The sequence below is a fragment of the Bradysia coprophila genome, unplaced genomic scaffold, assembly GCF_014529535.1.
Source record: "Bradysia coprophila strain Holo2 unplaced genomic scaffold, BU_Bcop_v1 contig_358, whole genome shotgun sequence".
NCBI classification, from domain to species: Eukaryota; Metazoa; Arthropoda; class Insecta; order Diptera; family Sciaridae; genus Bradysia; species Bradysia coprophila.
This window is the reverse complement of record NW_023503616.1, coordinates 3252424-3278826: the sequence shown is the minus strand read 5'-3', so window position 1 is coordinate 3278826 and position 26403 is coordinate 3252424. Positions and strand designations below refer to the sequence as shown.

Sequence of the window (26403 nt, the reverse complement as noted above, 5' to 3'; positions counted from 1 at the left end):
TCGTGTCTCCCGGTTTTCCATATAAACAGATTTTTTTTCCTTTTTAACTATGGTCTTGTGTATGTGCATGATGTTGGAGTATGGTTCTTATTGTTGAATATTAAATTCTTCTCCTCTAGGGTGAAATTATACGATATATTCACCCAGAAAAATATTTCCGTCTTATGATTTTGTCAACACAGAACATACAACCATCATCGTCAGCATTTATATTTATGTATAAGTGGTTTCTCCTTGTATGGAGACTAAATGCTGGTGTATATATTATGATGCACATATATATACGAAAATGGCAGTATGTATACCGCACATCATCATATCCATAAGAGTTTGCTATTATTATAAAGTGGCAGAGGAGGAAAAACGGTGTATGGCACTTTTTACGACATGTTACACAAGTAACAGCATAAATGTTATTTTTTATTGTTTTAAAAAGGTTATTTCATTTTCCGCTTTTTTCCTTTTGAAATTTTTTGATCCGATTTAGCCATCATGAATATCGTAAATTTTCATTAATTCACGAAACAAATGAAACCGTATTGTGAAATAAAATAAAAATGAATTTTACAGTAGGGAAACTCTAAAAATGCTTAATGATCGTGAATGATTAGGGAATTGTGGTAGCCTCATCACAGTTCTGCCTTCCACATGTGTTAGCACACTTGGTGATAAAACGATATAAAAATTTATTTTCATTTCGTTTATGATTCTCTAGACGTAAACATGTACAAAGGTCACCTAAATAAGTTGGTTGTTTCTTTTCTGCGTTTTTTAAACCTTTTGTTAAATTATCAAAAAAAAATTATTTCGTCTCTCTGATCGAATCTAATTGCTGCGTAACTGAATCTAATTTTCTAGCAATTGACCTGACCTGTACGCGTTGACACTCTATGTCTAGTTTATTATCCAAAACTATTAAATATTCGCTTTCGAAAAATGTCATAAAAACGTTGTGCATAATATCGATGGTGCACTGTATGAATTTTAGATTGTCAGACAGTGGAAAAGTTTGAATCTACTTTCATTCGGCTGACGCAATTGCACGTATAATTCAAGTTTCTTATAAAGAAGTCGTTACATATTATAGGTCTTCTGGTAAATTAGGTAGACACCTGCTAACGTGCATAAAATATAGAAACAGGTAATGTTCACTGGCCTGGCATGTACGCGAAACATAAGAAAATATTAGCTTTTTATTATGCGTAGGACATGTGCAGATATATTTAACATGGACATGGTATGGAAGGCTATTCACAAATTGTGGATTAGATATAAGCTTACACAGTTCTGTTGTGGCGTTCATATTTTTCCTTTAATTTTTAGGCGAGTTTTAAGAAAAATCCTATATCAAAAGCTAAAGGACCTGGAAGAAATTATCAAAAATCAGCAAGCAATTGTATTTATAATGAATAAGTTTCAGTCATCAAATAGATCAGAGGCTGCTGATTACCTTAAAATAGAAGTAGTGTACAAATTCGATACATCCATTGTGAAACTTGTCATTTATTCTTCGCATGATACGTATAAAGTGTCTATAGCTTTATTATTGTAAATAACATAGCACCCAAAAGCCAACATCGGAAAATATTGCTCGGTTTACAATACCGTCGATCTCTCTTCAATTTCCAACAACACCGCAATTATGTTAATTTTGTTTTTTGTTTTTAAGAAAATAATCCGTAGATATTGAATTTTTCTTTATTCTTTAAAATAAAAAAAAACCTTGTAAGAGAAAAAGAGGATAATATTCAATCGAAGTTCGTTCGTTCTTGTTTATTTTATTTTGCTTTTTTTTATTCATCGAAAGTTATGCTTGAATGAAGTCACTCGAACGTGCTGCTATAGAAAGGTGGTAATAAACTATATAAACCACCCTTACATGTATAAGTATATGTATATGTCTATAAATATAATCAATTTTTCTGCAAAGTTATATAGCATGTCCCTTCGGTTGTCTCATCGTACACACACATATATATATATATAGGTACTTATGTAAAGCATATAAGACACAATATAACTTCTTTGTACCTTATAAAATATTTATGCATTCTATTATTACCCACAACAAAATAATTTTCTATTCATTTGTCTAGATAATATATCCCAACTGTACATAACAAACCATATCTTTATGTCAATTTTTTTTGCCGTTTTCGTCTTTTTTTAGAGAGATTGTTAATATTTATAGACGTATTTTAGATAATGTTATCCAAGCAGAAGGGAAACATAAGCCGCACAAAGACTTAACAGTACTATAGGATAGAGCTTTGATAGTATTATACAAACGATACCATCGTGTCATTTGTCAGATTGACATTGAATGGAGTAAATATATGTATAACCGTTTGGTTAAATTACTGTTATATTTTACTACTATGTATAATGCTAAAGTAGTTCTACTAAAATTCAATTATGTTTTACGTCTGACCAGCTCTATTTGAAAAAAGTTTAGTTATAGATACGTGTTGCAACTGAACGTGTTGATTTTAAGTCCTTTATGTACATGGCATAAGCAGACTTTGAATCGAATAAAAATTTACAAATACCGCATTTCAACAATCATCTTTGTTTGCTGATATCCAAATTTGGAACCCCTTTGATGAAATTGTATCGTTAATGAATTCATCATATTGTTTCGTTTGTCGTGGTTTCATTTACATTATGCAAATAAAATAATTCACCTCTATAGAAATTGAACTGAATGATTTACATGACCGTATTCGACTACTATGTACACATTCAAATAAATTTGTAATATTCATAAAACATTCAAACAGCTGAATATGACGTGTAATCACAATGTTAATTATCCATTCCTAATACGACATATACAAATACATATAGTTTATACACTGTTCGCTATTACATTTTAGGACATGATTAATTGTCGGGTTTTGTGGTTTTTATGTTAAAATGTAAGTTGAGAGGTATAATTATGTAGGAATATGATGCGTTTTATTCTTTATTCCTTTTTTGATTATTGTTTCACAGGAATTTGAAGAATATTTTAGTCCACTAGAAAATCAGAATTATTTAAAATGCTCTGACAGCGCCGCTCTCAGCGTTAAACTTCGAGCTCTTAGATTTAATATTAATTTTAATTTAAATTCAAGGCAAAAAAAATCCTCGAAAAAACATATCATGAGTTAAAAATGCAACTGAAAAAGTGTCACATAAATTAACCAACAAAGGCGATTGTAACGTACACACATACAACATTTTCATTTCTACTTAGTTTCATATTCGGGATATGTGTACATACACTATCAACTCCACATAAAATATTTCCATAAAGGTGCTACCGTAAAGTTGCGAAATGGCTTTTTGTCGACTTTATAACCAGTTAGTATCATCATTCAACTTTTATTTCGGTTATCAAGCAACCGAAAATTACTACTCATATGTTAAAAGTTATCTTCTAAATGGTACTTTAGTTACCACTTTTTGCCAGCTCAACTTTATTTAAATATAATTACTTATTTAATAAATTCATCTCGTGCGGGAAAATAGGAAATAAAATGTGTATACCGGAAACACATATATATTACTGTTGCTTGGGAAAGAAAAGTATGCAGTTGGAGTATATATTCTGTTGTCTTTTTTATGTGTATCTGAATATATGATATAAGCGAAAAGTTTATTATTATGCAAAAAAGAGACAATACAAAGAGCATGAATTGTTGCTTAGTTCGAAAAAGCGACACATCATACATAAATTTCTGTCCTGTTCGAAAAGTCTCACTTGGATTTAGCGATCGGCTGAGCGTTGGTTGTTTTGGAGGACCGACTAGAGACGTCAGTCATGTACAGTATTCGTTAAAATTTTAAACCGGTTTAGAAATGATTGATCTTCTTTGATTATGCCTGAAATTTAATGGGGTCATTCACAAAATACTTACTATCTTTACAGAAGGGTAGCGGTCTGACAAAGGACCTAATATATATTTGGTAAATGGTAAATATGATTCTAGTTAAACGAATTACCGAGACGTAATTTTTCTTTCTCCTACTTGTTCAGTTGCTATACATTCCCCACAAAATTGATTACCTTCTTTATACAATGCGATCCGAAGCACAAAGGCGACCCGATTACTTACAGTCATTAAATTACCAGGAACTCTCTAAAAAGCTTACTAAAAATATTACAAACTTTCTTTTAAAGGGCACAAAATTTATTGAAAAACATTATCGTTTACACAATTTGTATTATTTTCCCTACCTGAGCGATACATTTACCTTTTATAATATTACAGCGATACACTCAAAATCGCTAAATCGCTATGTTACCCTTGTGATGCATCAACTATATATACATTTTTCGAACAATATCATCACACATTTTATGAAGCTACTACTCGTTACCATTCTACACCCACTGTCAGTGTTCCTCCATACATAATAACAAATAATGGATATTATTTCCTATAATGAAATGCCTTTGAAGCCATTTCATACACACAAAGAAAAATCATTGTACAAGTTGAGTTTTCTTTTCGTGTCTTTGACATGAAAAAAGGGGTACGAACGTATATAGGTGATAATGTGTATTGCATTGTTAAAACACAAAGGATTGCATTATAGCGATATTTTCTTTCAAAAAATCGTGAAAGCGTAAAATTATGCATGAAGAAATGGCTTTGCATATTTTTCTAAAACGAGTGTATGGTATTGTACGATATTGAGACTAAAATGTCTTTCATTGACGTATGAAGAACAGAAATGTGTTAAATCCCATTGAATTTTCTTGTTTTCCATACGCAATTCATTCGTTTTATTTTCTTTTTTCGTAATGCAAAAGTGAATTTTCGGAATAAGTTTCTTTATTTCCACTTGAAATGGCGATGCATAACGTCCTAATTATATAATCATTCGGTAACGACAGCGGCAACACAAAATAAACCCATAATAAAACAAATGAAGTAGAAGATTTTGTAAACAACAGAAGTAGCAGATTTAAGGTTATATAACCAAAATTCGAAATTCTGACGTGATTTATTTTAAAAGCTAATTTTAGTAAAAACCCAAATTATGAGCTTCAGAAGTTACTTGAAAAGTATCAGTTTAAAGATGTTGGTAGTCAAAATGTATACGGTGTACGTCATTGTTTCGGGTTAATGCATCGTTATAAAACAACTATACATAAAAACTTTTTGTTATGCTAATAAGATTCAACGACGTCATTATCGTTCAAACAATGTTAGATTGACGTCACGACTTGTATATTTCAGAGTAAATGCTTTCCGTTTCTGTCAATTGCTTTAGAAAAGCTTTATTCCATCATATTTCCACGTGAGTTATGTGGGTGTTTGCAAAAATGGTTTCGTAATACTTTTCTTTGAATTAAAAAAAAAAACCTTTTCACAAGTGAAAAAGGCTCAGTCATACCGAGTTTAAAACGTTCAAAAAGTGTTTCTCAATATGACTGGAAAATTGTGTTCCTTCAATTTCGCTAAAACATTTTTATTCAATCCACACTGGAAGTTGCAATCGGATAAAGTAAAACGTTATGATCGTAATGTCGAATATGGAACAATAAAATTTAAAAGAGTCACATTTTACAATGATTATCTTACCTCACAAATAAACAAGTCGAATCAATTTATTTTAACCAATAACATTTCAAAAATTATCTTGTCTTTTTCTTTAAAAGCGAAATTCGTCTACTCACACTCTGAGAAGCGATCTCATAGGTCAAACCTCATATATTGTTTTCAACTAAAAAGAAATCTTTTCAACCCTCTCTCCAATCGAGTGTTATAAATGTTCATTTGTTGTCTATTTTCTCTGCTTTTTTTCTAAGCGAATTTTTTCTGTTTCATTGGCTTGACGTGAACTTTCCCTCTCCAAGTGGAAAAGAAAGTATTTAGACTGATTTACACGGTCATTGCTTTGAAAATTTACACAATACGTTCGCCAGATGAATGATTTACGTAACTAGATTAAAATAAATGGACAGAACAAAATGGCTTCAAATGGATTTCTTTGTATGGCTTACTTTATGCGTTGGACGGAATGATTTGGTATAGTAAAATTGATACATTACGTTGAGAGAGAGTTGGTTGTTAATATAATCGGTCTGTTGAGCTTGTCTCAGTTCGAGTTGCCAAACACTAACTGTATGCTAAGCCATTCAATGATTACTAACAATATAAATTTCAACTAATATTAAGATCAGTTGCAAATGAAATTGAAATGAAATTGTCCGTAATTTTGAACCACAAAAAAAGAAAACCTTTTAAGAGATCACCACTTTACTATCCCAGAATCCTTTTTATTGCGAAAGTTCTTCGAAAATAAAATGAAATTCGCTGAATTCAAGACAATTTTATTGTCTATGCAACAAAAATATTCAAGAGATATTTCAAAAGAATTGAATAGTATTAAAATCTTAATATAATTTAGCTATCCTATCCATCTTCTTTTATACATGATTTAACCCTCTGCTTGCTCGTCTTCAAAAATTGATTTATTACATAAAAGCTTTGCATTTATTCAAACAAATATTTAAATTTACTCTGATATGCATATCAAACAGTGTACGGAATACATTAAATTCGGAAAATTAAATTTGTTTTCTCTTTTCCATGGATGGGTATACGGTGTGTAACAGTTAATATACTATTCAACACTCATACATCATATCCTACTTGTGCAATTCAGGGAAAATGCTTTAATATTCTACATAAATAAGTAGGTGTATACCTCGAGGTATACACACTCACTTTCAACTTGTAATTTGAAAAGAGATCTGTGCATCAGCATCAATATTCGGTGTCAAAATTATGTTTGAAAAAAAACCAATCTCATGTTAGTCATCTATCAATCACCGTCTGGAATGTCGCAACAGTTGTGCTTATCTCTATAAAGATTTCCAGCTTACTCCTTATAGTCTCTTGATAATTTTTCTTATAAAAGTTCCAGCGTTGTCAAGTTTAACTACTTATCAGCTTCCTGAGACAATAATCTATAGTCAGTAACTTAGTTCCAATTGTTAAATGGCAGATATGCTCTTATTATGCTAGCAATTGTTGGTATAAACACCTACTTCAACCTAAGCACTCCAACGCAGGCTTATGAAAATTATATGATTAATAGTAGATTAAGTATATCTATGGTAGAAATAATGGAAAATGGATACGATTGTGTTACCGAGCCCTTGCACGTATTTTACTCACAAAGCAAACAAATCCTGACAACATGAAATAACGTTCTAGTTATATCTGCCTTCTGTAAATTGACTATAATTTTGATTCTCTTCCAAGTGTATTAATCTGAGTAGTAGAACTGAGTGAAACAGAGTCCCCACTTAATTCCACTACTTGAATTCAGAATTCTCAGAATAATCCTACTCAACATAATTATTATCATAAATACGCAAATTTAGTTAACTTTCAAACCCTTTACGAAATCATGCTATTGATGTCCTGATGTCCTTTAGCTGCCTCAAACCACAAAACGATTAAAAATTTCGTAATTGACGATTATTATTTTTTATTTCCCTTGACAACCGGCATATTTTTTCGGTTTATAAATATTAATTAGAATGTAATCCACTGGCAACATTCATATTATGCAAAGCATTCGTACATTAAATGCGACTCTGAAATTTTATTAAATATTTTAATTACGTAAAGTAACATTATTTTATGTGTCAGACCGCATACAATTATATTTTTTGTTGTTGTTAATTTATGTGTAAAGGTGCATTAAATGCACATAAAATTATTTTGAAATATTGCGAGTGTTTTTTTATATTAAATGTGACAGGACAAATGCGAAAATTTACCATGAATAGTCTAAATTGACATTAATCGGTGATGGGCGAAACACAATTAATTTTAGGTTTTACAAATGCATATTACCTGTGGAAGTAGTGAAACAAACTTTGACATTATATACAACATAGGCGACACAAGCCAAATTCGACAATTGAGGCTAACATGTATAACGTGTGGTAATTATAAAGTTATGCATTGTGCTGATTGTGTTGATTTGATTTTCCGGTAATTAATTGCGTGATTACTTATTAACGGATTTTTAGACCTGTACAAGTACTGGTAACATAAATTCACTGTGGAGTATTGAACCACGGGAAATTTTCAAATCAGACTAAGGTTCTATAAACCTGGAAAATGTCTGGCCCTTACGCAACTCAATAGGAATCAAATCGTCGCTTATTCAGACAGGTTCTTTGATGTCCATAACACATTGTTCTTGGTAAATATTTTTCATTCAATTGGGTGGTACATACACATGTAATCCCATTGGAATCTGTTTTATATCTCATTACATTTTAAAGGAAAATACATGAAACAACCACATACAAACGATAATTCACGCACACATCATAACGTCATATAATGACCACACGTAGCATGAAATTTATTTTCGGTAAACCCAGAAAAAAATAAATAAATCACAGCGAAAAAAACCATCCACGCAAAACATGTTTTGAATTTTTAATTTAAGCTAATGCCTCACAAAACCCTCTTTGGTGTATTTGTGGATGGACAGGGTACAAATCAAACGTTCAACAAATGATATTGTATACAAATGAGTCCCGATATTTGTTTTAAAAAAATCAAGAAGTTAATTTATGGTGTTTACGTAACGACACAAATGCGAGTGTTGTATGATATTGATAGGTGAAAATTTTGTTCGCATTTTCCACCTTCGATCGAGATCATCTTCAACGGTTTTCATTCAACTAATCCCAAACGTACTGAACGCTAAACTCAAATTACACAAAATGAAGTACTTAATCTTTTATTAGGATTTTGTTACATACCTATAGGCTGGAATATATAACGTTATAGTTTTGACGTCTAGACGAATTCATATTATGTTCGGTATCATTTACACAAAATATTATAAGCCAAACCATGCCACATCATAGAGTCTTGATGTTTTATGCCACTATATTGATGACATGTATAATGTGGTTTGTTTGTGGAATATATGTATATGCTTACACACCACATAATATTGTATAAATGTACCAGATAATCAATTCAGAACATTTTCATAATAACTGAGCATTAGGAGAAAATGACTTTTTTTGCGATACGAGCGAAATAAATGAGAACGCCAACGGAAACTTTTAATGAGTCAGAATGTGATAAGAGTCATGGAATTAAATTTTATATTTATTTTAGCAATTATCAATGAATTTATACTATTCCTACTAATTTTAATCTAGCTTAGCAAATGAAAATCTAATAATGATTTTCTTCAAAGTGATTCTGGGCATAGTCAACAAGACTGTCTTAAAAACGTTTTCCTGATTCGATTTTTTATTCTGTTGTTTTAATCGCTGCTCAATATCGCTGCTAATTATTTTATTGATATTGAAGATTGAAGTACTAGATTGACTAGAATGTCATGCACAATGTTAGCGCTGTTCTGAGTAAATGATAAATATAGCACTTTTAAGTCTAAGAAATATACTTAAGGAATTTGTTAAATAGCAGAAAAGATTCTAGTTTATCTGGGTGAACAAAAAAAGAAAGAAAGAAACAATTCATGTCACTCGATGCAATTGCTAACCGTCGTTGGAAAAATAGCTTTAATTTACAATGGAAACTTTAAAGTTGAAAATACCTCTTTTCTTCGTTTATCTGTAAAATGAATGAACCTGGTGCCACATTCGTACAAAGTCTTCGTACAAATGAAAACTGAATTGCATAGTAAAAAAAACTTTTTACCTCGTCACCGTCAACTACATTTTTGTAAGATCATCATTTATTCCAACCCATTTAGGAATAAAAAAAATGAAAACTATGACCTATTCAAAAACTTTCGATCCGAGACAGAGATGCATGAAAATACTCATTCTAAAATTGAAGTCAGCAACTTTGTAAAATAAAAAGGAAATTACAGAAAAAAAATCAAATTTTACAAAAATGTTTTCATTTTAAACTTTTTTTTTAAACAAAAGCGAACAGAGATGACACAATGATACCAGCATTGTATTTGTAATGCAATCGCAAAACTGAATTCAACCAAAATCATGTATATAATGTACATGAATACTCATAATATAGGTGCCCTGACATGAAAATGGAAATTTAAATTGAAAAAGTATACGAAATGTGGATTATGTATAAAATATTATATTGAAAGATATTCGACTCAAAATAGGATGCTGTAATATGATAAATCTGTACATTTAATTTTAATATGCAATTAAAATTAGAAAATTTAACGAAACGAATGCTATTTGGGGAAAATTTATTTTACAATTGTCTACCATATACGATGTATATGTACTCAAAGGAGCACGAATCGCTAAATAATTGGGTTGTTTATGGTTAATGATATGCACGGAGATGAAAGCAAGCTAGATTGAATTAGTAAATTAAGCGAAATAAATAGCTATTGATTGAGTAATGTGTAGATCCTACATATATCTGAATGACGTATTGGCAATAGCAGAGATTATCGTTACTATGAATAAATACTCAAATTAAATGACAAAATAAATTATAGATAAGTTGAAAACGCCTTAAAAAAGACATAATGACGACGTGTCAAGACGACAAAGATTTAATCTCAAAAATTTTTGAATCGTTTAAGGCACTACAATAAATTTCCGAAAAGAAACATAAGTGCACATCAAATCGAATTAATTCACCAAACAACAAAGAATCATCAATAACAAAACGAAAGAAGAGGAAAAAAAATCCCCAAAATTTATTCAATAAACTTATGCTCCTCCATCATTAAAGCATTTATGTTCCTACAGATATTGTCTTAAGAGTTTTCCATACAAATTTTGTGTCAGCATTTTTGTCTATTCTCTTTTTTTGTGAGTAAACGACCCTCTCGATATCGGAACGTAATTCTGTATAATATTATTGAAAATTGAGATTGAACACCAATATTTTCATCACAGAAATGTTGATATATACGTACATATACTTGTCTTATATGTATATCCGTTATCCCTAACCTAACACCCCTAACATGAAATAAAATATTCAAAAAGAAAAAAAAATCATCCCAACGAATAAAATATCGAACCTTATATTATTATGTTTGGTTCGGTATATAATAAGAGCGTAAAACAATGGTGAATAATTTTCGACAATCAGCCAGTGGATGCAGAGTAATCTCTTTCAACAAAAAAAAATTGTTTTTTATATCACACAATGAAGATAAAAGGTCTGAATGAATGCCACAGTTTTTGTTTGTATTGGAAACTGTGAGATGAAAAAAATCACAATTTGCTGAATAAGAAATACGAGTAAAATCGATCGTTCTACATTAAAGAGTGTTACTCAATGTCGAGCTAAACACTGAAAAGAACACCCGATTCATTGACGCAATATAAAACGGAACCCAAGCTCAATTTTACGAGTGAATTGTATAAAAAAATTCCCTTTTTCGGAATAAAAAAAGGAAGAAACCACTCAAGGGCCAGATTCTGGTACTTTATCACGTACATTCATTGTATATTTAATAATTTTCTTCTCTTTTTTTCCTCTGGATGGTGAATGCTGGTTGAGGCATTACACAGGTTGTATGTGTATACACAAAGTGTGTGTGTGGGGGGATTTGGGTGGATACACACGCGGTGAATTGATTTGATGAAGATTAAAAAATTCCTGGCGAATATTAAAATGGAGAGTGCCAGACAGACGGAAAAAAAGTGTAAAAAGCTACAAATGGAAATTGCAACGATTAATTATGGATAACTCAATGGAATTTACGAGATGAATTTTTCTGGATATTTTGAGAAATCTGATTGTTGAAATTGATGAGTTATTTTAGCGATAGAATTTTTTTTTATGATTCATGTATGATGAATTTGTTATGCGAACCTAATAATCTTCAATCTACACTACAAAATTTCCAATTGTTTATTGTTGTTCTCCAAAAATCTTACGTAGAACATTCTCTACACCGAATACATAAGTATATTTTCCAGACCATTAAGCAAATGCTCGAAACCATCAGTTCCTGCCAAAACGAAACTTAAACTTTTCCAATTGACTTTAAGCTACCTGCAAGTATTTTGCAAAGTTTTTTTGAAAATATATATTTGTACTCACACACCGAATAAAATAACGTAACGTAACAGCAATATTTCATTTATTTACAATTACAATCAATATCCGAAACGATATAAAATCCCTCCATTTGTACTAGAAAATAAAAAAAGATAAACTTTGTTTAACATTAAATAAATGTTTAAACGTTTCCAAACAAGTTCTCCGAAAGTTCAGTGTCGTGTATACCTTCCATGATGTATCATTATACCTTTTCTATATTCTATTACATCAAACTTGTGACTTTTCAAGTAGATGTATAAAATATACATACCATCAGCTTTTCTGTGTATATATGAGAAAAAAGAAACTTTCGTCCCCGTTACGTCGTTCCGTTTATGTCTTGGGGCTTTAGTAAATAATTTCTTTTCCATCCTTAGTGCTGTCGTATTTCATTCAGGTGGATGAATTTAAATACCAACCCACTCTGAAATGTCCCAACACTTCATTCCAAAACACTTGTTCTCTCTACAGATGTATTTTTATTTATTTAAAAATAAAATTTCAGACAAAAAAAACGAAACTTTTTTTCAAAAAACTAGAGATTTCTGTTCGAAAAAAAAACTTTTTGATTTATTTAGAACCAAAGACTGAAAAATTGTGATTCAGAATATCTATCCACATTTAAGCAATTTAAATCCGTTGAAATCATGTCATTTAATCGTTTTCTTGTTTTCTTCTTGTTTCAGGTAAGTGAAATTTTCCTTCATGTAAACCTAATGTTACTTGTCTACAATGGAATGGTACATTTCTTCAATGAGACTACAACAATAAAAAATCATTAAGTGCATATACAATGGTATGTTGTAAATATTTTGAGAAAATCTGTACGGTTATAATGTGCACGGAACAAAGTGATCTAGGTTTCAACATACCTAAATCAGCATTGACAAAACTAAAGATTGTAAGTATATATATATTTGAAGCTATGTATATAGTAATACCGTACAGATGAGATTTTCTTGTTCGTGTATGTTGGAGTACTGAACAATTAAAAACATCTTTTTGGGGGAAGAAAACAATTGAAAAAGACAGCATAATTATTGTGGATAGACAAACTAAAAATTAGGAAATACGAACATTCTCTTTTGAGGGTGGAATTGTAGATGGTAATTTTGCATTGGGGAAAGTTCAGTACTTTCATTACGGGCGATCGAATTTAGTGAAGAATAATTGATAAAGGAATTTCAACAAGATGGAATGAAAGTCTTAAAGATGTTCAATGCTGTCGGTTATTGCATTTATGGGTGAACGTGGGAACAGATTCTTAAATGTTTCAGGTGTGAAAATTGGCATTTTTAAGCCGATACTGAGCAGACGAAAGTATTTTCAAAATTTGTGATATGTCAGTAATACGTACCTTCAGTTTAAGTAATATCAGACTGTTATAGTTTACCTTCAGTTCATATTATAGACATCACATACGTCAGAAACAGGCTATCGAGTTTTATACATAACTATTAATGGAAAGTAGCTGCAGGGCTTAGAACAAGAGATAGAAGAAGTGTTTTCATTCCATTACATTTTGGAAATGAGAAGAAGGTAGTGGATAGTTTCTTAATTCACAAATTTCAAAGTAAATTATCGAAAAACTTGAAATATTTTGATGAAGCGACATTTTTCATTGCTAGAAATTGTAGTAACGCCCATTGGTGAACAGAAATATTTTTCCACTCACTTTTTCATTACAGTTAGATAGCTGACCTCCAGCATTTTCTTTATTAGATCGAATGAAGAACCGACATTTTTGTTTTCTACTTTTCGGAATTCTGTGTTTCGTCTCTCTTCGATTGTAGCTTCGTGACCAAGGTAGCCAAAAGATACAATTTTCAACAGTGTTTTTTCGATTCAATTTAACTTATTGTCAAACCTGACATGACTCGGGCACAACAGTAAAAATAGTATTTAGTAGCTTCTTAGTTACTTTATCACATATTATACAAGCACATATTACGTCATTGTCGGCAATCTCGTTAGCCAATAAGTTTTTATGCTGGCTCGACATAGCAGTTCATAAAATCCACAGCCAATCTTTGAACTTCTGGTAGAAGACATCTAAAAATATGTCGGGAAAGTCAATTTAGAATGGCTCTAATTCCATTTTCTAATTCAGGCCTTACTTTGCCGTAGTCCCAGCGAAACTAATAAAGTCAGGAATGTAAACGTGTTCGATATTTCCTCGCAAACCGAGTACAAGTTTTTCGGCAACTTCTTCAGGTTGCAGTATCGTTTTAACGAGAAATGGAAATCTATTAAGAAAATTCTTACAATGTCGGACAACAACAGCATACTATTATCAGTCGCGAACAAATGATGTTATCAAGTTCCTCTACTAGCATCAACAACTACCTGCTATAACTTTTCACTCCGGACATCATTCCCGTGCTACAAGCGAATGGATAAACAGTAGTAAACCTAATGTTGGGTTTCCGTGGATCATGCCTGATTTCTTCTTTTAACGATTCAATAAATCCATGAACAGCATGTTTTGTTCCACTATATGCAGCTAAGTTGCGTGTGGCAATTAGTCCAGCTGCGGAGCACACAGTTACAATATGACCATCATTAACCTCTATCATTCGAGGTAAAATTTCCCGTAAAATCCAAAAATGCGAAAGAACATTGATCTCAAACGATTTTTCTAATTCCACTGGACTTTGCTGTAGAAATGGTCTGCAAGGCATTATGCCGGCATTGTTTATTACTATTTGGATGTCACCAATTTCCTTACGAGCCTAATTCATTATATCAAATAGACTGTCATTTTATCCAATTTTCGTCCACAATGTAAAGGGTATACTTGTTCAATTGCTGTTTGCACGTTGGATCTGTCCGACACGTCTACTTGGTACGAAAAGGCCTTCACTGCGGTTAGTTTTATGAGGTCGCTGACAAATTTATCATTGCTTTGTTTATCAACATCCCAACATATAAGCATTGCCTTTGTTGTAGTTGCTAACTGCAAACATATTTGGCGACCTATTCCACCAGCCGAGCCTGTAATCTATTAATTGAGCTTTACCACTTTAAGCTGATCATAAACAAATAATTGAAATTACTAGAATCACTTTTCCATCCAATGAGTCGAGATCTGGAGGTACAAAATATTTGTACACGGCTAGTACATACATATAAACGATCGAAATTAATAGAATTATCAAATCCCATAGATCGTGAATTGTACGTAAAATTTCTTCAATCATTTTTGGAACCGAATGAGAAATTGGTTTGATAGTCAGGTGCACACTTTATTTTTGTATAACTGATTAGTTCACCGTATAGCTTCAACCGACCGTGCATACTAAGTTTGTAGTTGTCTTGTACACGAGATATATTATCACATTTATCGCTTACGTAGGAGTATTATCAAAATTAAGTGAAATTACTTCTTATCCATTTTTATGTGACCATTATCGAATCACCTAAGCACTGAAGATAAAGCAAACCGTTAGGGAATTTTAGTATAACAGTAGAAACATCATGTGCATCGAGCATAGTGCGTTGAAAGCAAATCGCTCTAGTATCAATATTGAATTTGGCTAGAGTGAGCATTGTGTCTATAAATTAATGCACAAATAACTTCCCCATATCGATTAATTATAATTAAATATGACATAAATGCTATAAGAACGGCAGTTGACATATTTATAATTCGATAAATACATTTATGCAAATAAATTTATGATTTCGCAAATATCTCCCAGTCTCGATTAAAAGACAAACAATATTCAAATAATTATTCAATACATTCCGCATAACCCTAACCTATCCCACACCACATCATACACACATACCGAAATACAACATTCAGCAATCAATTTCAAAAATTAAATTTAGTTCCCTGTTCCTTTACCATAATCTTCTTGATCTCTCCTTCTGCTTATTGTATTCCCACAAATAAATCCAAACTGAACATACAAATTGTATATAAAGCAATTCAGAGAACCTATTTTCTTCAGTTAAATCCCATTTTGAAACACCTAACCCATAAATTATTTTAACTAAAAGGCACAAATAAATCTACTGGGTGTATAATAGTGTTGGTTGTATAGAGGTTGGGATATATAAATTGGGGAAATATACAAAACATTTGTGAGTTATTTCATTCATTTTCGTCATTTCAGAACAGTTTAATATTCCCGTTCATTTAACCTTTGTTATTTAAGGCCCATTCATGTTACACTGTTGTTGTGATAGAAGTTCTCGGCAGAACCGTCCAATATAATGTTTTGTTCAATATTTTACAACAGAATTCCAACTCCTAACCAGTCCGACACCAAAATAGTGATTGAATTTGTGTGTATGAGTTTAGGGTATATTACACAACAAAAGGGCCATCAAACATTGTCCTATATGTACATATCTATCCATCTAACTATTCAAAATACACATACCTAAAATCCAACGTCGTGCGATAGAAATAAATACCTAGAGCTACAGAAACCTGTGTATAACATACAAAATGATTGTTCCGTTTTGTGTTTTATAGTTGTTTCATGATGATGATGATCACGGTATGGATATATATACACTACGACTACAGACAAAATATATTCCATTTCGTGCTATAAATGTGATACATCATCAGGAACTCTGTGAAAATTCTCCTGGAACACACTGTTCAAGACAAGTTAAAATTATTTATAGGTACATTGGGTGATGCGAATGATACATTTTTCAAGTGAATTATTAGGAAGAAAATGCGGATGTGTAGGAATGTTGTAAGTTTGAGGGAGTTCATTCAAATTCGTTAGACTGAAAAAGATTTTTCCTGGAAATGTTGCTTCGGGAGTTTATTAAAATAGAAAAGATATGGTCTACGGTATTTTCGGGTGAAAATAACTCTGAAATTATAAATAGAGATTTGTGTCTGTTAATTGATGTATAAACAATGAATCTGAACGGATATTGTAGAAATTAAATTACTAACTTTTGTTGTCAATTTTGATTCGATTCTATCATATTTTCCAATAACATTGCAGACAAACGGTACCACAACAAACTGTGGTCACATAATAGAAATGATTGGGTTTGTAATAAATTTAATAATTAACAATTCAATCCTCTCATGTGGAATGTGAATCGATACGCAAATCACAATTTCTAAGAAATTTAAAGGGTCCCCAAGATAAGTTTTTACTGCTCTTTCGTATTTTTTTTGTTCCATTTGTTCCACATATATTTTGTTACAGAGAGGTATTCCTTCTGTTTGCATATATTCCATTTCAAACGCACGAGAGCAGTAATAATACTGCAGGGTGTGAAAATACTGCGTTGATTGTCTCATTTAGAGAATTTTACAAATGACTCAAGGCTCGAGTCTCAAGGAATTACTGGTTGATTGATTTGAGCGCTCTAAGATATATCAATAATATTTTTCATTAAATTCACTTCGTGCCTCATGATACTAAAGCCTATTACTACACAAATGCATCGAATGAGCCATAAATTCTAAAAATACACTGATCTAAAAAAAACTGCAACGAGGAACTCAAATTTAAAAAACTTAATAAAAAAATAAATTTGAATACAAGCGAAACAAATGCAAATCATATAAACCACAAAGCGTTCCAGCACACATACAAAGCTGTAAACAATATTAATGACCTATAATCCGCAACCAATATTAACCATATCTTCCCATAATAATTCGCTTCTTTACTATATTTGCGACTGTAAAACGTTCATATAAAACATAATCCGATAAATTTGCTATATACCGACGACGATGGCGAAAAAAAGTACATCCATAACAGATATGACCAACTTATGGTTAGGGTATAATGGTTTTGCTATAGGAAAAAAAATGAATTCCCGTAGGCTTTTTATATATTTTTTTTTGTCAGTTGTGTGTCCGGTTCCAAAGCACATAATATTGTTGTATAAAAGGTATAGGAAAAGTATCGTTTTACAGCGATAAAAATGTTTACGGAAACAGAAGTGGCTCGCTGAGTATGTGGACCATGCTTTGTTTTCCATCTTTTTTTTTCCTATGAGAGTTTCCATTATTCAAGCATTTTTATGCGATATTAAACGGGGGGCTTATGTTTTGTTTTGGTTAGATTGTTGGTGGACATCTGATAGCACCGAAAATTTCACCGTCAGCTCGAAATCAAGATCAGACTGTATGATATGGTGCTAAATATTTTATTTTGTGTTCACTAACGCTAAGTCTGGTCCGAAATTCTTTTGCTTGAAATAGTTGCTAGTGTTCATCACAAATACTTTGGTAGCTGACAGAAGTGTCATAGTCCGATTTCAGTTATCTCATAATGATCTGTTACATTATACGAACAAATGTGGCTGAATAAAACTCTCATTAAAAGTAACTTTGTATACTTGCTGTACTTGCATATTTAAAAAAAAAAAGAAAAACTTGATACTGTGAATATGTTCAAGTTTTACATTGCTATTTTTCATAATTTTCTTTTTTGTTTTTTTTTTATTATTTTTTGTTTTTTCTGTCTTTTATGTGCTGAGTTCCCTTGTTTTGCATGTTGTGTATTAAATGTTACCTGTGCAACGCAAAGAGAGGACACTGCTGAAACGAAAAACTTTTATTTTTGTGTTCTGTATGCTAATTTAGATCGTTGTTGAATTAAATTCAATTTCGAAATTGGTGGTACTTTGTTGTGGTGAGTTTTAATCTTTTCGAAAGCAGTTTATTTAATAAGAACACACAATTTGGAATTGCTTTTGAAGGATTCTTGATATTTTGTATTTTGTTTGGATTCTATTCACCACCTGAAATCGTAATCTTAAAGGTGAAAAATCGTAATATTATTCAAGTGTCAGTTCAGTTGTAACACTTGTTTTTATAATTTTTGAATTTTATTCATCTAAAAATGTCATACACTCAAATACCTTCACATTGCATCAAAAGTTTATTACATTTTTATAAGAAATTTCATTCAATTTTTTTCCTTATTTTTATGCCGATGATATTCCTTACATATTATGTTGGAAAAGTCACCGCTTTGTGAAAACCCATTGCAAAGCACTGTATAATATTATGGAGTGAAATGCAATATTTTGTGAAATTGTTTGGCTTCCCATATGTCTCGCACGGCAAGCATGAATATGCATCCAATGGCATATGTAGTTTGAATATGCATGGTTATACGTATATTATATATAGAAGTGGAAATACGAAACTTCCATTTATATTCAGTCATATTATGGTTGAAAGTCAAATTCTGATTTTTCATCACAGACGAATATGAATGTTAAAACGTTTTGACTGTTGCAAGTTATTCATTTGCCAACTGTTGTATATATGGTACGGGCAAATATTTATGAAATCTATAATATTGAAATGTTCGATATAAAATTGAATGGTTTAGTATTTTCTTTGTTTTACGCCATAGTTTATATCAAACAATTGAGGATGCTCATGTTTTTATTTATTTTGTTGGACGCATTTTCATTGAGTGTTGTAGGGGTTTGAGGGTTTTTTTAAATGAATTTTTATGCAATTGCTTGTATAAAATCAATTGATTTACTATGGGCCACGGTTTTTTTTGGAATATCGTTACAAGAATTTACATATTTAAAAATTAAATTTAGTGAAGAACGTTCATTTAGGAAGAGAAATGGGTCTCGCCCAGTATGAGACGTCATGTCACTTGATTCTGAATATTGTAGACGGTGGAAAGCTTTAAAGAAATGGTCAAAATCATGTGCAGGTCCTTCAGCGATCTCTCTTGGATCATCCTACAGATTTTCCTCTATGTATTTAATATGTTAAAACATTTCGAATGAAGAAGCAGGTGGAGCGTCTTCAATTTTACCTCTGCATGAATTCAATCAATTTTTATGACAAACTAAGTAACATGAAGAGTTAACAAGAGTTCATACGTTCCCATTGGATGCAACTGCGTTTCAAATTAATGCAATGTTCAAAACGTGAGACACATTTACATTTGAAAATGTTGTCGAAGTTCGCAGGTTGACATTGTTGTTTTGAATATGGAAATTATCTGGGTTAGGATTATGAAAGGTATAGGTATACACAGGCTTCCAACATTTATGTTTGCTATACAAAGTTAAACATTTCATAGAAATAATGAATGTATTGTTCACTGTTCATAACGAACTCCTATTCAAAACAAGTGGAAAGCATAATAAGAGTTCTGGTATAACTATTTTTTTGCGCTTGTTATCGCAGTATGCGTCGATAATAATCCTACAAGAGAATCTCTTCAAGAATTTTGCAACCATTCCAAGAAAATAAGCTACATTATAGAAGCTTTCGCTTTGACGTTGGCTTCGTAAAACATTTCACTGAAAAGTTCATACAAATAATCAGCATAAAATGCAAAACAAAGTGCAATGTGACGAAATGTATGCTTTAACGGTAATTGTAAAAAGACAATTTCAACGGAATTGATCAGAATACAAAGTTTCATTGCTGTTCACAGAACCGAAAGTATGAATAAATTGACATTAGCCTTAGAATTAAAACGTTTTCCCAGAATTAATACTGATGGTTCGAGTAATTCCGCAGATGTATTTAAAATACCCATCGTGACATACCATTTGCACATTTTGGTTTTATTTCATTTTTTTTCTTCTTTACTTATACTCATTAAAAGAGATGGACGATTCATTTGATAAATCCCCGTCCCATTAGACTTATACAAACGGCAAGCGTATCATAGCATTATCATGAAATCTGTTACTTCATTAGTTTTAACACAAACTTTGCTATGTAAGACAACTCTGATCTCTCTGAATTACATTTTATATATCAGTTTCATTGCACACGTATCTTGATATAGTCATTAAATCTTTTACTTCGTTTGTTTTAACATATATTTTCCAATATAAGAGAATATTGACTGACCGACGAAATTTGGTAGTCGTGAATAGATGGATTCAATTCAAGTCCAAGTAGACTTCCAATCTGTTTCCTCGTAGTTATCAAATCCTGAATAGCTTCATCAAATCATTCACCCAACAGTCCACTAATAATACTTTTGCACTCATTCCTTATACTTTTGTCATCGTTGTTTCTTACACACGACTAACCATTTTTTATAAAATGGTACCAGGTCGTTGTTAATAAGTGTGCTAGCTTCTCAATATTTTAAAAGTTGAATTACGTCAGCACTAGAGTGTCTGTAGTATAGCTGTATAATGTTTCGTTCAATATTATACAAACCATTCTATCATATTGCAAGTCTAATTTTGTATATAAATTATGCACTCTTCAAACATTACAAGAAGCTTTCAACGTTCTAACCATCGTTCACTCTGTCATATATAAATAAATTCTATATTATATCATAACGGCGATTACTTTTAGGACACGATTGCCATAAAGCTATAAACCCATATATATTCAACACGAAAATAACGTAAAATGAATGGCTATGAGGAAAAGGAAAGGAAAGAAAAAAAAATATTGTAAGGGCCATTTTCCTGTTATAGACGCACAAGATTGATATACGCAGATATCATATTTCATGGACAATTTTTCTGTTTGAATTTTTTAAGCTACAAGACGAAAAAAAAATCCTGCGAAAAAGTGAAAGCACTGTGTTTATATTCTAGGCTGCGTGTATATTGCATTATACGACCGAATGTGGTATAACATAGAGTTAAAGTTAAAGTGCGGGAATGGAGTTTTTGTTGTGTCCTTGCTTGATGGTATGGCGTGTAGCTGAAAGTGTGTATACGACATTATGATGGAATCAGTGAGGGTGTTTGTTTTGTTGTATTTATATATTATAAAGGAGAATTTTTATGAAAAGATAAAAATTCTGTCGCTATGAAAATGGATGGATGGATCTAACATAAAATAGCATTTACTGGATGGGAGGATGGTTATGTATTGACACACTGAGTTGAACAAAAAAAAAGTTTTCTTTTTTCTTATTATTTCTATACAGGAATGACATCAGGACATTTTTTTTGTAAGGGATGAATCCAATGTTTTAATGTTTTTATTACAAGCATGACGAGCAAAAAAAAACTTTTTATATTATTTTTACGGTCGTAAACACGTCTTTGTTTGTTCATTGGCGTCAAGGAATGTAATATTAATTTATAATAAGAATAATTTCAGTTCGTTTCGGTTTATAACATTTTTTAATGCAACAATAAAAATATTTTGTGATTTTTGTCTGCGTTTTTCTTAAATTTTTCTTTATTTATTTACTTTTTCGATTTAATTTCCTCTTGACAAACAAAATTTAATTTGAAATGTCTTTGCCATGTGTTTACCCACATCCAATGTTGTGAATTGCATGGCATATAGCCTTAATAGAATCTTAAACCACAAAAGCAACAACAGCATTAAAGTTTCTTTGACGACTATAGTTTACCAGTACTTGTAATCTTATATCAGAACTAATGGTGTGGTTCAGTTATTTTGAGTAGATTTGTTATCTCACACAACATTACCTAACACAGAAGTTCAATTTATATACTAAATCCAAAATTTATACATCATTTACGATTCCACTGAGGCCTTTACCTTATCAGAGGAAATCAATAAACAAAGTTTTCTCAGAGGTTTGTTGTTTTTGCATTGTATGCAAGGGTGAAAATGGTATTTGATTTGTATTGAACCCTCATATAAATCCTATGATGTCTGCGTTGTGTATATTGCTAGTAATATAGGCAATAAAGTGACAAAGTTTATCTTTATAATGGAGGGATTGGAAAAGTTCATTTCGGGGAAAATATACAAGAAGACGAAAAGTATAATCGATATGTCGATGTCAATTTCCGTTTGAGTAAAGAATTTCGGTGTTTACAAAGTGTAGATAATAAACAAACAAGAAGAAGAGATTAATGTAAATTTTGATTTAATAAGTTTTTTTACGGAAAATTGAACAAATTTCTTTTTATATGAAACTGGGGAGGTAAAGTACACTTTCTCGTCCCATATGTCGAAGTTAAAGACTCGTCACAAAAATTATATAAACCACACGAACAAAAAGTGACGATCTCAATAATCGTACCTGAAAGTTTCAGTCTGTGTCACTTTTACCCGTCTGGTTACGAGATCACGGTTTTCAGTCCGGTAGATACAGTTTGGTAATTTTTCAGTTGAACTGAATAGATTATGTCGTCCAATCCTGGAATTCATTTGACTGAATTTTATAATTAGCGCAACGTAATTGTAAAACCACAGTACGTACGTAATGTATACATGACTGATCTTGATAGAAATTTATGAAAAAATCATCGAAAAAGCTAAAAAAAATCTGTAATACAAAAGTAACTGTTGATTTTTCATTAAAAATGTTGAATTGTACGGTGTATCTTACATCTTCTATTTCACCTTTTTTTTAATTCGTTACAACTTCATGAAAAGTATATATATACACCTAGTATACTTACCCCTACATTGCGATATCTCATTCAAAAATTATGACAGCGTTATGGTGAATAAAATATTAAACAATAAAGCAAGATTCATTCCATCACAATTAAATCTGAAAGCACATCACACATAAAAAGGCATTTAATGACCACAATTTATCATAATTTTAAAATACCAGAGAGACGGGGTAAAGTGATACATCATCCAACTTAATTAATTTAATATTTTTTTTATGAATGCTCGCTGACTCCCTGTTACATTAAATAAACATACAAATTCATGCAACATATTAATTAAATAAATACAAAAAACGACGAATGTTCGTGATAACTATACGGCTATTAACTATGTCAAGCTCTTAGGCAGAATAGATCATGTATTTGTGATTACGGCGCTGAATTGCTATTCAAATTACAATATTGAAGACGAGGGAAATAAGTCGAATTTGTTATGAAATTAGATGCAAAAGAATTTATTTATTAAAACCTTCGACAGTTAATAGGAAATCCACGCCCCAAGGGTAGCATAATTCACACCACTTAATTAGCCATAATCCGTTTGTAGAAGATGTACGTATATAAATGCATATATATACATATTGCCTTATAACATCATTACTATCTCGTTTCTCGTGTTACATTTTGAAAACGTATAGAGCGGAGTGCTTAAGTAAACATTAAATATGCGATAGTATTTCATAATAATAAAGCATATACATTTATACATACATGATGATGAAGAACACACGAAGAATGAGAAGAGGAAATCGTGGTGGTATATTTATACATATTTCAGAAATTGTGAAAATCTTAAAGCTCCTTCACATAACCACTTACATACAGTCTATATATATTGTGTGAATGTTCGGAGCGTACTAGTCGAAGTTATAATATGCGAGAAAGTGTAATATATCTGAAGTGGTTAAACAATCTAAACTATTTATATGCATGGAAAAGTAAGGGGTGGTTTTATAGGTGAACCCATATTCGGGAAAGAGTTTGTATGGAAATTTTAATGTGTATGAATTTCGGATATGAAATGATAATGCTATGTGTAAAGCGGTGCGAGTAAAGTTGTTTTAATTGGTTGATATTAATTTCATTTTGTAATTAATTTTGCATCAAGTCAACACTTTGTTGAATGAAATGATTGTTATTCGCGAGGGGTGTATAAAACTCTAATGGTTTAAATTATTCTAGGTATGCGCATAAATGTATGATGGATGAGTGATTCTTATTAATATAATTTATTTTCATTTCGAAATGATAGTACCGAAATACGGTTAGCATAAATTTATCCAAGAAGTGATGTATTTATATCATTAAATTGATATTTCATCGAGACCTTTATGCCCGTCACTATGAAATTTATATTCGGAGAAGAGAAATCAATTTTAATTTAAAGTTAGATAATTTATGAGACTTTTTTTCGGTGAATTGTTGCAGCTGTTAAGAATTCAAAAATTCATGTTAATTGAGTACCAAACTTAATTTTGATTTAACTAATAAGCACATCCTGTTGGGAAGTGAAACCATCATTTTTCTTTATCTAAATCTCTATGACGTCACCCAAATAAATAAGAGGAACGTGTCAACAAGAATCTGTGAATATTTTTTTTTATTAAATAGGGCGTTGCAATGGAAAACTTCAGGGGAAATAAACTTCAGTCTATAGAGATAGCGAATAAATTTTCTAATATTTTCATTAACAACTCGAAAACTAAAATGTTGAGTTTGAATTTTGACTGTAACTCAGATCAAATTTGTCCACAATAACAACATCTGAATTAGTCGGTTGTCTTTTACTAACTATAACTGTTTTATATCTTTTACATCGTTTGTAGACGGGATTGTCTTTTTAAAAAAATTGTCAGTGTGTAAACATGATAGTCTAGGATTATCTGTATATACAGTCAGAGGTAGTGAAATTTCAGCATATATTTGCTTCAGCAGGTTTTCAGCTGATCCATACATACAATCAAAATTGTTAATACTTGTTTATACGGATGAAGTAGCTACACATACGCGCGTGGTAGTGGTTAAAGACGTATAAACAGTTTTGATTGTTTGTGAACAATAGCTGAAGCAAATTCATGCTAAAATTTTACTGCCGCTGACTGTACCTATGTACCGCAATTATTTATTCGCCATTAATATTTTCCCAACACTAATCTAGTTTCATTAGGTTATTTTGATTATTTTTAACACGATTCATGTACCCGTTATAGGTTTTTTTATGTAAAATGTTTTCTCAAACGAAATATCAATAATAAATTCTAATTTTTCTGTGTTGTTGTTAGTGTAATTTTAGTAAACCACACAGACACATTCAATCAATAAATTCAACTACGAATATTAACTTTTCAAATTTATCGCAACTATTGAACATTTTCATATAAATAAAAGAGAAACTAATTTAGGCATCATAAATTCAAATTACAAACAGAATGTTCATTTAAATAAAGTACTAAATTTTGTTGCATGTTCTTATATTGGTTTAATTACAAGAGTGAGAGGGAGAGATAGAGAGAGAGGGAGAGAGTGTATAGGTAAGCCAATACTGTACGTTTAGTTCCATCCATTCTGTTCAATAATATATTGTGGTTAACACATAAAATTGTATTTTTATAGTGAAATATGAATTTTGGTACGAGTAATTAAAATAAATTTATTGAGCCATAATGTCTTCACATATCTATCCATACCAATGAAGATTATAATACCGCCACACATCGATTTTCCATATCGCTTCTCGGTAGACCTCCATAAAAACGCACATCAATCGAGAAAACATTAACACGTCTTTATGTTGATATTTATCTGCAATCAAATATAACCAAGGATAAATACCAAACACCGGATCGTAAAGTACGACGATTTTCAATGTTCTGATCGATAAATAAATACAAAAAAAAATGTATGAAATGGTATGTATTACAAGGATATGTAGTCTCGCACATAAAGTAAGAATATATCCAAAAGAATGTCGTTATTTGATAACCCCCGGACTTATAAG

General features: G+C 31.2%; 2 protein-coding genes across 12 annotated transcripts in view; one reads left to right on the top strand and one right to left on the bottom strand.

Moving 5' to 3' along the window:
- LOC119081248 (RNA-binding protein Musashi homolog Rbp6) overlaps positions 1–26403 on the top strand; it is a 408246-nt gene that overhangs the window by 305897 nt on the left and 75946 nt on the right. The window lies entirely within an intron of this gene.
- On the bottom strand, positions 13982–15361 carry LOC119081249 (17-beta-hydroxysteroid dehydrogenase 13-like). 2 transcript variants are annotated; one of them, XM_037189985.1, is made up of 5 exons: positions 15113–15361; positions 14854–15057; positions 14403–14788; positions 14174–14302; positions 13982–14108 (listed from the first exon to the last, which is right to left on the bottom strand). In XM_037189985.1, the coding sequence occupies exons 1-5, from the start codon at positions 15254–15256 to the stop codon at positions 14042–14044; spliced, it is 930 nt and encodes a 309-aa protein (XP_037045880.1). In that variant the 5' UTR covers positions 15257–15361; the 3' UTR covers positions 13982–14041. The 2 variants fall into 2 exon arrangements, with proteins under 2 accessions (XP_037045880.1, XP_037045881.1); XM_037189986.1 differs by having other exon boundaries at positions 15122–15361.

Bases quoted from the DNA above. Each gene is read 5' to 3' on its own strand.
- LOC119081249 (XM_037189985.1), bottom strand. From the start codon at position 15,256: ATGATTGAAGAAATTTTACGTACAATTCACGATCTATGGGATTTGATA. The intron at 15,058-15,112 runs GTAATTTCAATT...CTCAATTAATAG, and splicing joins TGGATGGAAAAGTGATTCTA to ATTACAGGCTCGGCTGGTGG. The intron at 14,303-14,402 runs GTAGTTGTTGAT...TTTTCTTAATAG, and splicing joins GGAGTGAAAAGTTATAGCAG to ATTTCCATTTCTCGTTAAAA.